We start from the raw sequence: 14306 nt of genomic DNA, 5'->3' as shown, positions 1-14306 counted from the left end.
CTTGCAAAATAGAGCTTTTTTTACATTTCTTTTTTGTAAATTTAGTTGTTTGCCGTGAGAACCGGAGTAGCCGGTGCCGGTGAAGACATCATATCTCCTATGCCCAATATCAATAAAAATGCAGTAGCGTATTATGAAGCTCTAAAGTTTCTATCACTTTACAGCGCGAAGCTGACGTTTCAAGTAGACAAACCTTCTCAATCTCCTTCAGGATTTACTTCATGCATATGGTGCACGGTTTCGGTGCAAAATGGAACATTTAAAGGGACACTAAATGCAAATAACAATTTATGTCAGAGTGAAAGCTCAATGTATGACAACGTCTAAAACGGCAATATTATCAACAGCAGTGCCCTACTTACCGTGAAATTAAGCTAAGTGTATCACAAGTTGAGCGCCACGAGTGGGACATTTTGAAAGTAATCCCGATGACGTGAGAGAGTCCGACTACAATTCTTCACTAGTAATTAAACTAGCTGCAATAAAAAAAAAGAACTTTCTGTGCATGAAGAGACGTAATAAAATGCTGCTTGTTCGTTTCTGTTTGATTCCTGGAAAAAAGAACCTCTTTGGTGTTGCCATGGGGAACGGCGCGCGTGGTTCAAAAGTTCCGTTTTTGCCGAACGGCTCTTCACCCGCGTCCTGCTTCGCTTAGCCGGTCGCGTCTGAGTGGTAGTTTCGGTATCGCGTACTGCCGCGTGTGTCAGATGACTCGGAAAAGTCGCTCTGACAGAAAGTTCGCCAAAATGCCTGATGCATGTGATGCTGCCGGATGCCCGAATGGAGCACGCCGCCAGTGCACGCCGTCGCGCAGTAAAGGCGGGCAACATTGGGCACGACAACAGTGACGTGGGAAAGGCCGCTTTCAGGCGGGTGAAGTGAAGTGCGCTAACACGATGCGGACCACTAAAACGTGATTTTATTTAAAAGTAAGCACTTCCTTGGCACAAAAGTAGCACTGCGTGGTTTCTGGACCACTATTTCAAAAATAAATGTCGACTTACTATTTGCCTTTAGTGTCCCTTTAACGAATAATCAGTGTGTGCTGGAGCCTTCTTTAACCTACTTGGAGCGTTCAGTTTTTTCTATGAATGGGTACAGCCTTGTTAAAAATACTTGTTGTTCCGGTACGGTATATTATAACATAAGCGTGCTGTTATTTACCGGCGTCTAGAAATATCCCACGCGCACACATTTATAGAACCATTAAAAAGTCATCGAGCGAAAGAAAGGGAAAGAAGACAAAGGGAGAACAAAAGAGTCAAAGAGAGAAAATCAAAGAAAGAGAGCGAAAGAAATAAAGAGAAAGAGTTAGGAAGAAAGAGGAAGCGAGAAATAGAGAGAGAAAAAGAAAGGGAAGAAAGACAAGAAAAGAAATGAAGAGCGAGAAAGAGAGAGAGAAGGGAATAGCAAGAAAAATGGACGAAAACGAGATAAAAAAGCAGAAAGAAAGAGAAAGAGATGAAAAAAAAATTTGGGATATCTTACGCATTGTGGGAATCGGTTTTACACAGTCAGCGAGTACTTCTATGCGGAATTTTATGGCTATGAGCCAAGCGGTACGAGGTGGATCGACATGTTTTTGTAAGTGGAATAGCTGTGTGCACATCGTGAGCTTACTAGGCACGTCGTCAATACTGGCCTTTAAGGGGTAACTTATGCTGTGATTTAACATCAGCCCTCATGTTAGATTACATACGTCAGTATTATCGAAACTAAGTGCAATTCATGGTGGAATCATGGAATATCATACGTAACTTTTGCTAATGTACTCATCCGGAGTCGAGAAAACCTGGCGTGGCTCTGTGGTAGAATACCTGAGTGCCACGCAGAATGCTTGGGTTTGATTCCCTCTAGGAACCCAATTTTTATTCTACTTGGCCCGGCGATGCTACCCTCCGCCTCGTGGCAATCTATGCAGAGCTCAAGCGGTTACCTGGCGACAGCTGCAAACGAACACTTACCCTAATCCACTGTTATATCACCGAATATACCCCGAGATCTATAACACCAGCATCTGTAAGGTCTGCCAGACAGACACAGCTACGCTTAAGCATATGCTCTGGGAATGCAAGGCTAAAGCCAAACGTATTAATCCCGATGCTCTCTCGGCGAGGTGGGAAGCCGCTCTGCGCAGCTCCAAGCTCGCCGACCAACTCTGGGCAGTCCAGCAGGCCCGTGAAGCGGCGGAGAGGCAAGGCCTTCACGTCCCGACATGGGAGACCTGAGCCCGGGCCGTTAATCTGCCGGACAAACAATAAAGTTCTTTCATCCATGTGGCGCATACCCGTATGCCGCGGCCCGTGGTAAACGGGTATGTGCCACACGTGTCTACAGGAAAGAGTTTGACGACTTATGCGACAGGATTTTCACTTCATTCATGTCATTACCCGGCGGTCATATTCGTCAAATCCTCTTACCCTCCCATGCCAATTTTGGTCTACACCAAGTTAAGGAGGCGATCATGAGAGCACCCAGACGTAGGCGGCTAGATAGATAGATAGATAGATAGATAGATAGATAGATAGATAGATAGATAGATAGATAGATAGATAGATAGATAGATAGATAGATAGATAGATAGATAGATAGATAGATAGATAGATAGATAGATAGATAGATAGATAGATAGATAGATAGATAGATAGAAACGCTCAAAGGTTCGCTAAGAAACGCTTCGCATTTAAAAAGAGTAAATTAAACAGAAACAAGGAAGCCCGCCTAGCTCCAATTTTGCCTCAGGCTTGGCAGCACTGGTCGAAGCTGTCCTAAGTTACTTTTATTTTTTTTAGCAATATATAAGTCACCACGTATTTGATTCTGACCTGGCTTTCCTCCTGAATTTGATGACTATACCTCGTGTGTACCTACGCTGTTTCTCCTAGATTTGGCATAATTGATTGCTCTCACATCAAAGAAAACGAAGTTATTGCACGCCCGAATCACACAGTTCGACAAGCTGTGAGTGAGTGAGAACTGGAGTGAGATCTGTGAGTGAGAACTTATAATGAATATTCGCAGTTTATGTACAATGCATTGTTTGGACCTTTGCTCAAATATTCTTGGTTACGATTGGTTACAATCTCTTCTAAATTATGTCTCCGTATCGCTTCTGCCTCTCGACTTCCTAGTTTGCTTCTTTTACCAACCCCGCGGCTAACCCTGCGGCGTGGCATTACGTCACTGTCAGGTAGCTACCTAACAATATTATAAAACGGCTTACCTACCATAACTTCTCGCACGAGAATTCCCTTCTTAAATCTAATACCGAGTGAGGCTGCCTTCGCGCTGCCTCATCGCTTCCTCAGTACGAGAAAACACACAAAGGGTGTGCTTCTTCTAAAATATGCTAACCTTAGGCTGTAGTTAGTGCTAAGACAAAGACATATTTCTAATCCCAGAAGGCGATGACATTCCTCCGCCAATCATACTATAGTTGAAGTGGTAATTGCCATCCAACGGGTGCCCCTTTCTACATAACTCTTGCGAACATAATACGTCATTTCAATACTCATGCGTGCAAGTAAAATTTCTTTCAATATTGCGGTCTATCGATCCCTTTATTGCATATATAGAATCATTTATGAGGACAATGATATGACATTAACTTCAGAGTAAGCCATAACTTTACACGTGTTCACGTTAGCTCGCTGCTAACATCTAAATACAGTCTAGCGTCGCTGGTTCTTTCCCGCTTCATACGGATTGACGGCGCCAACTTTGGCTATATCTTTTTCAAGCGAAACTGCGCGGCTTTTTCACATTTTTCCCGAGAGTACGTTCTTTTCCGCGTTTTTTTTCTTTTTAATAAAGGATCTCGAGTCTCTGCCAGGCTACGCTCGAACTGCGCTATGTTTTGCCTATTCTGATAACACTATAGCGGCATTGCCTACAATTGTACGAGAACAAAGGCTGGAAAAAGGTGTTTCCCCAGGAATGACATCAATTTAGATGGAAGTAAATTTAAATGTATTTGCACTGCATTAAAGCCCATGTAAATCCTGGGCTCCATGAAACCATGTGTGCTCACGCAGAAGCACGATTTCAAACGATGATGCCGGCAAAGGATTTTTAAAACACACTGGGAAAAAATTCCTATGTTCTAGCTCCAACAAAGAAGGTCTCTTCGAATATACAGTGCTATAGCTAGCCATCTTCCGCTAAATGTTCTTACTTTATTGTAAGCGCGAAAACGTCTATTAATTCTTGCCTAGTTTTCTTTCCGTCAGCTTCTTTCAAACATAAGCTGGAGTTCACTATGCATCGCCAAAAATTCAGACTACTTTTGCTGGAGCATGCCCTAAAATGATCCACAAGTGTATGCCGTGTAAAAGAAGAAACCGGTGTAAGTATGACGCATATTTTGCGCAGTCTCCGCAATTGATAGAGCACATACAAATTCATCACATTTATCGGAGGTCAATAGGAGCCCTGTGGTATGGGGATAATTTTCAAAATAGCGTTTCGCGATTTCAATTGTTTGGAGAGAGAAAACATAAAGCAATATTTGTTACACGACACAAATTCTCTTGCTGCTTTATTACATCAGTGCTCAAGTTGTCCCAAAGCCTTGCCGACATTGAAAAGTCGCTGTGCTGCTCCCTTGATGAGATCGCGCAGGATTTGCATAAAGTCAGTGCGACTGATAGAATCCTCGAGGGCATATTGGCCCGCAATCTTAGTCAATATCTTTGACATGATCTCAGCTGCCTTTTCTTTCAGTTTTTGCTGGGCTTCGTTTGCGACTTTTTTTAAGTGTTCCTTGGCCTCATCGTAAGCTCCTTTTACGGATGACGTTGCCTTCTGCGTGGCGTTTTTCAGGGCTTCCTTCGCTTTGGACCACAGATCACGGATGAAGTACTCGTCACTCTGAAACAAGGAAAGCAAGTTAAAGAGACCGCTATGGAAACTCAGCGCACTGAATTCAAATATACGTTATATAGAAGTTTTAGTGCCCAATAGTAGCAGAAATATGTGTGCGCGCACCGTTCCCCGACACATTTCCCAAGGTATGTTTCCAGGTACACCACTGGCACACTTAGTGTAGCTTACTGCTCAAGAAATTAATAAACACCTGGCCCTCCTTTAGAAACTTACAACTGTGGATAAAATGGCAATGGAACCGAACATTACGTCATTTTGCAAAGAACTGCCACCTGCTCTAGATACCACGCCGCAGCAAATGAGACACAAGAACGTCATCTGGCCAAGGGGAGAAATTCGGCCTTGTTGGTAAGACATTAGGAAAATTTGCAGCGCAAAATAATACAGGGACGAGAAGGCGCACGTGTTGTGTCCTCCCTTCTCGTCCCTGTGTTATTTTGCGCTGCAAATTTTCCTAATGTCATCTGGCCATTTATATTGCCGTAGGAGTTGGCACTAGTGCATGTTACACGGTGAGAAGACAATGCGATCTTTGAGGAAGCAAATCTTGCTCTCACTTCGTATGTTTCAGAGATAGGCAAGTTTTTACACTTTAATAAACGTTGACAATAAGAAAATGGAAACATTCTCTAACAATGTGTGTAGTCAGTTCCGAAGCAGCACATGAGATTACAGGAAGTATGGACTATGAAAACGCACTGCATGTTCACTCTTTCTTATCCACTTACTGCAGCCTTCAGCTCTTCGTCCTCAGTTAGAGCCTCCGCCGCGTCGTTCAGGATCTCACCCAAGTAAAGGGCCTCTTGAGCGGCGCTCTTAAACGCTACGTCAACACTTGGCTTTTGTTCGGGAAGGGCATGCGCATTCGCTGAAGGAAAAAACAAGAGTCACTCTTTATCGTACATTCCGCGTAGTCTATGTTAAATCAATGGCTAGAGTTATCTAAATTCTCGCTTTCAAAAGACAGTATCACGCTGAATAGCGGAAAATATCGCATCAAATTGCGACTGGGATTGAGACTTGTCTCGTTAAGCAATACGATTAACGCCTTTGAGTTGCCCTGCCAAATGTTCGACACAAGGATAACGCTGACTTGCACGATTAGTGGCCAACAAAACGAGCATGTTGAATATACCCTGAAAAAGGCAACGATTTTCAGATTGGTACTGATTTTTTTACATCTATAAAATTATGTCTACCGAATTCGTGTAGTGAAATAAAATTTTCGTTTTTTGATGTAGATCTCTAGCAAAATAAGGCTATATTAGCGCGAAAATGAAAGAAACAACATGAGGTATTTGACGCCTTCCAGATGGCGCCGCGAGAAAGAATGCACAGTAGGTGTGTTCTGCCATGATGGTGGTGATGTTTTTAATACAAACGCGTTATTGGTAACGCAGCCCCACAACTTAAAGCCATCTGTTGCTTTCACATAAACACCATTTTGCGCTTTTGTGAACATCCAATAACCTAGCAAGTGAACAATGTTATTTCGCAATTTTCTACAATGAAAGGGTTGTTGTACGTACCGGTAAAGGCGACGATGCCCAGCAGACAAATGGCGGCAAAAACAGACCTCATGGTGACTGCGAGTAATGTAGAACATATTATTTTTTGACATGCAAAATCCATTATATACGTAAGTGGTTTGATTCTCAACTTTGATGTACACAGCTTCGCTAGCGCTTCGTCTTCCCTATTATGATATTGAATAACACAGGAGTAACATTGTTGCGACCACTGTGCTGCGCTTAAATTACGGATATCCATTATACTGTTACTAGGTCAGTCTTGTAAAGAAGGATCGTTAACTATTTTGCAGTGCATTAATTTTATGGGAGGCTTTTCTGTTGGTCTTCCGCATTATTTTTACATTATTCTGATTTTAAGCTGTGCCTCAATGAAGCGAGCGCATGACTCGGCTTCCTTAACAAAATATTAGATCTTTAAAAGATCATAAATCTATACAGTAATCCTGAGCTGAATGTTTTATTTCACACCTACGTCAATAAATTTGACCATTTTTACGCAGGTACCACTTCACAGTTTCTTGTGGCTTTCATGCAACGTGCTGTAGGAAAGAAAACGCAGAGAAGACTGGGGGGGGGGGGTGGAGGACTCCGGCTACCCTAAATATCAGTTCCTCAAAACTCCAATAAAGTTCTTCTAATGTCATTGCATTACGGAAAACAGGAGCTCACTTACCAACTGTAGAAGTCCACAGCAAACTTGCAGAGACAAACGAAGTTCGACAGTGTGAAAAGTATGAGATGCTTCTGCTTTTTATACCGTGTAATCTGGATGGGCTCTTTTTTTCTTTCGCCAATCAATACGTTTTTCCTGGAAGGTCAGTGCTAGATAATGAGCACGTATACACCCCACGTGCTGCACATATCTCGAGACAAGTCATCTGTACCATTGTTCGTACGACTGATATGAATGCACTGCTGTCAGTCCCATTTCAATACAATCTCTGTTCCTGCCTCTGGTGTCCTTTTTGTGAAATGGCCTCTGCAGTTTAGTTGAATCACGCTAGGTTTTATTGAACAATGCCGTTCTGATATAATTTCAGGACTAGAACAACTTACACGTATCGGGATTCCATTTTCTCATGACCTTTAGAAACATGAGGTACGATATTCTGCAGCCTTAAGCAACGAATTGCGACGTTGGTCATTATTTTCAAACGCCACTTGTATTACGTTTCGAACAATTTGTGTCGAATGACAAATCCAATCGTAGAAATAAATGTCGTGCATATATGCATTAGCAATAGCGACCAAGCAGGGAATACGCTGAAGAACAGAGCCTAATTTCTAGCAGAAAGCAAGTACCCGTATATGCTGACGCTGTAAACACCAGTTATGCTATGTCGATCATCTTGTTGATTGCACATGGGAATTTCGCTTGCCGATGCCTATGTTTGAGCGCTGTAGTCACAGCCAATCGTGATCAACTCTGATCATAAACAACGTCTTTATCATCAGTAAAACCTGCTTATCATCAGTATCACCATCATCAGAACCATTCACGGGACCTCTGCTTGCTAATAGCTCTGTTTTAGCGCATTCATCACATATTTTATTGCCTCCAGCGTAAACGCGTTCATGCTCACACTTCAGCGCTTTCAACCTCACCGTCATCATCACCATCTCAGGCGCCTTTTTTTGTCCCAGGTCTGCTTTAGCACGCTCATTGATCATCATTGTGGTCATTGGACGTCATATTAGAGAGTTTGAGAATTGGGGCCCCAAGGAGCTTGGGGAGCCAAGAAGCTTGCGAGCCGCCAGGGCGCATGCGCAGAACCCAAGCCACTCTTGGGCGCTTGCGCTCGCGTTCACCGAAGACGCAAAACTCGAAAACTAGCGTGGGGCCCCAAGGCGTCTTGGGTCACCAGCCAGAAGACACAGACGCATCGCGGGCCACGAAGCAGTATATGGACCGCGTCTTGCATGATTTTAATTTCGTCACGCGTGGCGCTCCGTGCGCTTGACCCAACACAGACTGCGTTGGCCCAATTCTCAAACTCTGCTGATCTTCCGAACGCAAGAGCAGGCTGCCCAACGCAGCTTGGGGCCCAGCGGCTTGGGTCCCCAATTCTCAAACTCTCTATTGAGTAACATCGCTCAAGACGGTTTTGCTTGCCGATGGCTCTGCTACAACCTATTTATTATCAAAACTTAGCCAAATCAAAGCAGCTTGCACCCACTCAAAAAGCCGAAAATTAGGGCTCATATGTCTTCATGACTTATTCTTCGTATCGAATAAAGGAAATAACTTCTAATCAAAATTTGTAAGAAGGCGTGCTTGGCCCTATTACAAATAAATTTTTATGCACAGCCGCATGGTAGCGAAGTGGCACAGCCGCATGGCAACGTCTTACGCTAAAAATTATCGTAAGAAATTATTGCAGCCAATCACGATGCGGGAGATTTCAGCATCAAAGCCCGCGGACCGATGCGAAAACTAACTTACGAAAGAGATGTTTTTGATTCTGCCCCGGATCCTACTACCATGCGACGTTCTTTCGACTTCGATCTTTGCACTCGGTATGCCACTGAGTGTGATCACACTCAAACCAAGCGAACCGACGAAGAAATAATATTTAAAAGGATGGAGCACGGCGATGTCTTGATAGTCTTGAACTTATTGGTGCTAGATATGGAACAGGACGAATGGACAGATTCTTATTTTTGGGAGTTACATGAAATGTTAGCCGTTCAATTTTTTCACGAAGTGTGTCCCACGCAGTGCCAATGCCTCCAAAATCGCAGACATCGCAAGCTTTCTGCACCTCACCTTTTCTTTGCGCTGCCTCCTTGATCGGTCAAGGTTTCACAAAGCGACATCATAATGACGTCATGATGACGTCACATATTTTGCCGCTCGATGGCATCATCTCTTGATGATGATTTATTTGCATCACTCGTGTTGACACCACCGAAGGTCACTATTCGCGTTTGATGAGGCATCTAAGAGCTTATTCTAAGGCCTTAATAACCATGAAAAACTGAAGGTCCAGTAATTTACGTGGTTAGGGCCGCTGCTATTTCATCCCATGTTCCAATTTGTTATTTGACCATGATGTTATTTTTCGCCTGTCTGGATAGAACTCGCGACGGCATGTCAAAAATTAGTTTGGTGACCAAATCGGCACTTATGAATGGAATGCACCAACACTATCAGAACGGTTCCTTTGATCAGTTGTCTGTATTAAAACGTTTTTCTGTTAAACGCCCCACCTCCGACCTACCCTGAAAATCCCTTACTAAGTAGCCGTTAACTTCTAGTCGCATTTAGCGGACCTTGAATAGAGTCAAGGCATGTTTCGCTGACGGGTATTAAATTGGGAAAGAACGGCGAGGGCTGAAATATTAAGGAGCCAAGACAATCAACAGAAGAACTTAGAGGTTTAGCAGTGTTTTAGGGCGAAGCACCTTAATGGCGAGGCTTTTGCGTCCGTTTGGCGTCTGTGCGCACGGCACAGTACCGTGCAAAATCGAAATATCAGGTTTGACAATAGACTAATATCACTCATAATTGTGACAGAACAATATAAAACACCTACAAGCACAAACCCTATATAATAGTCGGCGACTTCAGCGTACACATCATGGACATTGGGACCTAGCTTTGTCGTCGACTCTCACCGGAATCAACTCGCTTGTCGCAAGATTTCTTGAAGAATTTAAGCATAGACGACGCAGGTATCTATTTTACTGCTTTTATCATTGACTCTGCACAAAGCTTCATCCCCGAAGCAAATGGTATTCATCGAAAATACGTGTTTCCTGGTGGAATGAAGACTGCAGAAAGGATCCAAAGAAGCAAAATAAAGCTTGGGGCATACCACGTCGTTATCCAAATGCTGAAAGTCTCATTGAATTTAAACAGGCTAAATAATAGGGCCCGACAGCCAGCCAGGAGACAAAGGTGGGAGAAATTTATCTCTGGCATCAATACGTATACGCAGGATAGGATGGTATGGAAAGGGCTAAAAAGGCTGAAGGGACAGGAAACCTATGTGTTGCCCTTGGTAGGTGAGGAAGGAAACAGTTTGGAAGAGCATGCAGGTGCTAATGGTGCCCATTTTTAGAGCATTTCTAGCTCCATGCAACACACCGAATCCTTCCGTAAATACAAAGAAATCGAATAATGCAAGGCAATCAACCGCAACAGTCAGCAAAATGAGCCATATAACCGTCCTTTTATCATGGCCGAGCTCAGAGCTGCGTTAAACACATGTAAAAGCTCAGCACCGGAGCTGACAGAGTCGTGTAAGATATAATCAAAAACCTCCATGCAGACACTCAGATGACACTGCTTGCGCTACTTAACAATATTTAGGTCACCGGATATCTTCCTACCCACATGGAGAGAGGCTATCATCGTGCCAACCTTAAAACAGGGCAAAGACCCACATCCATAAGCAAGCTACCGCCCGATAGCGCTCACGAGTTGCATATGAAACTATTAAAAAAAATGATAAATCGCCGTCCCTTGCATTATGTTGAAGCGAACAATTTGCTTGATCCACACCATTGTTGCTTCAGAGAGAGCCGTTCAACAACCGACCGCTTTGTCCGCATTGCGGCTAGCACAGGCGAGGCATTTGTTCATGAGCAGTAAATCTTGGCAGTGTTCGTTGACCTCGAAAGGTATATCATACCCCGTGGCGCTTTGGAATTCTACAGGACTTGTCAGCAATTGGTATCCGTAGAAATGTGTTAAACGTTATCGAAAGCTACCTAAGCACTAGTACGTTACGAGTAAACATCGGTAATGCGGTATCTAAGCCATATGTGCAGGAGACTGGAGTACCGCAGGTTGGGGTACTAAGTTGTACGCTCTTTATTGTAAAAATTAATTACCTGCGTAATTCATCCTACGCAATATGTTTTATTTCGCATATGCGGATGATGCGCAAATGGTATTTAAGTCATGTAATATCGCCATCTGTGAACGACATATCTAACTGGGTCTGAATAAAGTGCCAAAATGTGCTAATCAAAACGGGTTTAAGCTTAACCCCCGCGAAAAGCTCTTGCGTCCTTTTTACAGGAAAGAGAAGTCTAGTTCCAGAGCCTCACATCGAGCTTTACGGACAGTTCCTACCTGTGAGCACAGAACACAAATTTTTAGGTCTAATAGTAGACTCAAACCTCACCTGCCTCGACTACATTAAGTAGTTTAAAGTTAAATGTCTAAAAACTATGAATATAATCGAAATACTTTCAGACACGACTTGGGGCAGCGACACAAAGTGTCTACTGAATATGCACAAAAGTCTTGTTAGATCACGTTCGGACTACGGTAAGCCTTGTGTATGCCTCTGCGGCATCAAGTGCTCTGAATGTATTGGATCCGGTTCATCATCAAGGCAATCGCCTTGCCACCGGTGCTTTTAGGACCAATCCTGTGCGAAATCTCTACGTTGAACCCAACGAATCGTCGCTCGATTTCCAGAGGCAATACTCTACCGTTGCATACTTTTGAAAGGTGAATTCAAACATATATCATCCTTATCACTGTGTCATTATCGACACTGCATGCTCGGCCCTATATCGCAAGCGCACTACAGTGAGAGAACCCTTTGCGCGTGAGGAGGTTCTGTGAACACATGGCAATCCCACTCTTCACACATGCGCTATTGGCCCCAGCGAACTTTCCGTCGCCCCGGTCGGGGCAACAGATAGACTGAGGGATGCTATTTGTCGAAGTTTCGAAACATGCCCCAGAGACGCATATCCGTATGCATTTCCTTGAGCTTAAAGAGAGGTATGCTTGTCCAGCTTTTCACACAGATGCGTCCAAGTTGCATGCTGGTGTAGCATATGCAGCGATTGGCCCGTCATATTTACAAACGGGAGTCATGCACCCGGAAATAAGCATCTTTAGAGCAGAGGCCTTCGCTTTGTCAGCTGCCACAAAGCACATAAAAAGCCTTCAGTTTGAAAAGGCCGTAATATTTACTGACTCTCTATTAAAGCCTTAGTAATAGTCCAAAAGAATAAAACTCTAGTGATTAACTATCTGTAGTCTGTTTTATGCGACATGTAAGCGTTAAACCAGCATGTCACTCTCTGTTGGGTGCCTGGTCATAGGGGGATTGAAGGGAATGTCCTTGTCGAAGAAAGGTGGCAGGAATGAAAGGTGTTAACATTTCCTTAGCTGTGATACCAGATTTGATACCACCCTTCCGCACTAAACTCAGAAGCTGTTCGCAGAACGTGTGGGACAGAGAAACATCAAAGAAACTTCACTTAGTTAAACCCTATTTAGGTAACCGGCCATCAACGACAAAGTGCAGCCGAAGTGAGGTCGTCATTTGCCGCTTAAGAATAGTTCATACCTATAGTACCAATAACTACTTGCTGATTGGTGAGGACCCTCCCACTTGCAATGCATGTTGTGAAGCATTACAGTTCTTCACGCCCTTCTACAGTGTCTGCAAACTGAACCTCATAGAAAAAAGTAGTTTCAACAGGCTTACCGAGAAAACCTTCCATTGCACCCAGCAATGTTCCTCGGAAGAGATCAAATATTTGACACAGACGTAGTCCTAAATTTTGTTAACAGAACCACCATACTGCATAATATTATCCTTAAAATTGGTAGCACGCCCTCCCTTGAGAGGCCGCTGCTGCGATAGTTGTACACCATAGAGCACGTACTCGTCGTCCTTCTTTCCAAGGGCCCTGACGAGGTATATTGTGCTACCTTCATACCACTTTCCTTTGACAAGTTCATTTATGCATACCATATTTGCACATTCATTGTATGTTACAGAAATGATAACATTCTTATAACAGGTATTTATGTTTAACGCAATCTACATCAAAAGTTTTTAGGCTCATATACAGCCAACGTTACACACTGTCATTGTGATTGACCTCATCATCTCCTACACATCAAACACCGTTTGGCCCTCTTTGGCCATCATTGGCCCTTTCTCCACAAAATAAGACGCATAATCATCATCACCAGTGTGGCACAAAAACTATCAGAGTGTAACATTGGCATTTGGTGCTTGATTGAGGCGGGTCAACAACCGCACACTGCAACAAGCAGACAAGTTTTCCCTTTGTCTTGCATAGAGTCTGCGACTTGCTGAATGTTCGGTTGCTCACCCGTGTTCAGCAATACTCAAGTTATCGGTAGAATAACCACGAAATGCGAGAGGCTACTGATTTAAGAATGTCAAAATTGAAAACACCGTCATAATCGGAGCCTAAGCGTACTCTCCCTATCGTTACCATGCGATGAGGTGGCTTATTTAATAATGCTTTATTATACTGTCTCATTCACCATGCTTTTATCTCTATACTTGGTTATCTGCGACCTATGTGCACATTGATTTCCTTTCGAAGCCTCTTGTTTGAATTAATTTTGTTGCTGGTCACAGCGTTTGTCTTCGTGATTCAGTCCTCTTCTGTACGCGACCTTCAAGGCGAGAGGCCGTTGTTCTTTCAAACAATGTACCAACAGGCCTAGCGCCAAATCCTCTTTTGAAACGTATCTCGTCGTCTAGCTTGAAGCTTCTTTTTCACTTTGTCACAGCGGCGCGTGTATTTCTGTGGGGTTTTCCAAATTTTGTAAAATGTTCAAGACTCCATTTCATAAGCTGTCTATGAGGAAGGCTATCTTGAGGCAGGTACTCAACATTTAAAGCTCTTTTCTCATAGCTGATTGATCACTTATAAGACGCTCACATTACTGCATGGCGAGCTTCTATTACATTTCTTTTTTGTACGTTTAGCTATTTGCCGTGAGAACCGGGGTAGCCGGGGACAGTGATGACATCATCTCTCCTATGCACAATATCAATAAAAATGCAGTGCGGTATTAGGGAGCTCTAAAGTTTCTATTATTTTACTGCGCGAAACTGACGTTTCAAGTAGACTAACCTTCTCATCTCCTTC

At 43.4% G+C, this 14306-nt stretch overlaps 1 protein-coding gene across 1 annotated transcript in view; it reads right to left on the bottom strand.

Moving 5' to 3' along the window:
• Positions 1–4535: 4535 nt before the first annotated feature.
• Positions 4536–14306, bottom strand: part of LOC119386839 (uncharacterized) — a 32774-nt gene continuing 23003 nt past the window's right edge. Inside the window, exon 4 of the mRNA XM_049413262.1 lies at positions 4536–4869. Within this exon, the coding sequence (XP_049269219.1) occupies positions 4546–4869 (324 nt within the window). The 3' untranslated portion in view covers positions 4536–4545. The remainder of the gene's footprint in view (positions 4870–14306) is intronic.

Source organism: Rhipicephalus sanguineus, chromosome 3, assembly GCF_013339695.2.
Source record: "Rhipicephalus sanguineus isolate Rsan-2018 chromosome 3, BIME_Rsan_1.4, whole genome shotgun sequence".
Classification (NCBI taxonomy): domain Eukaryota; kingdom Metazoa; phylum Arthropoda; class Arachnida; order Ixodida; family Ixodidae; genus Rhipicephalus; species Rhipicephalus sanguineus.
This window is presented reverse-complemented; position numbering and strand designations above follow the sequence as displayed.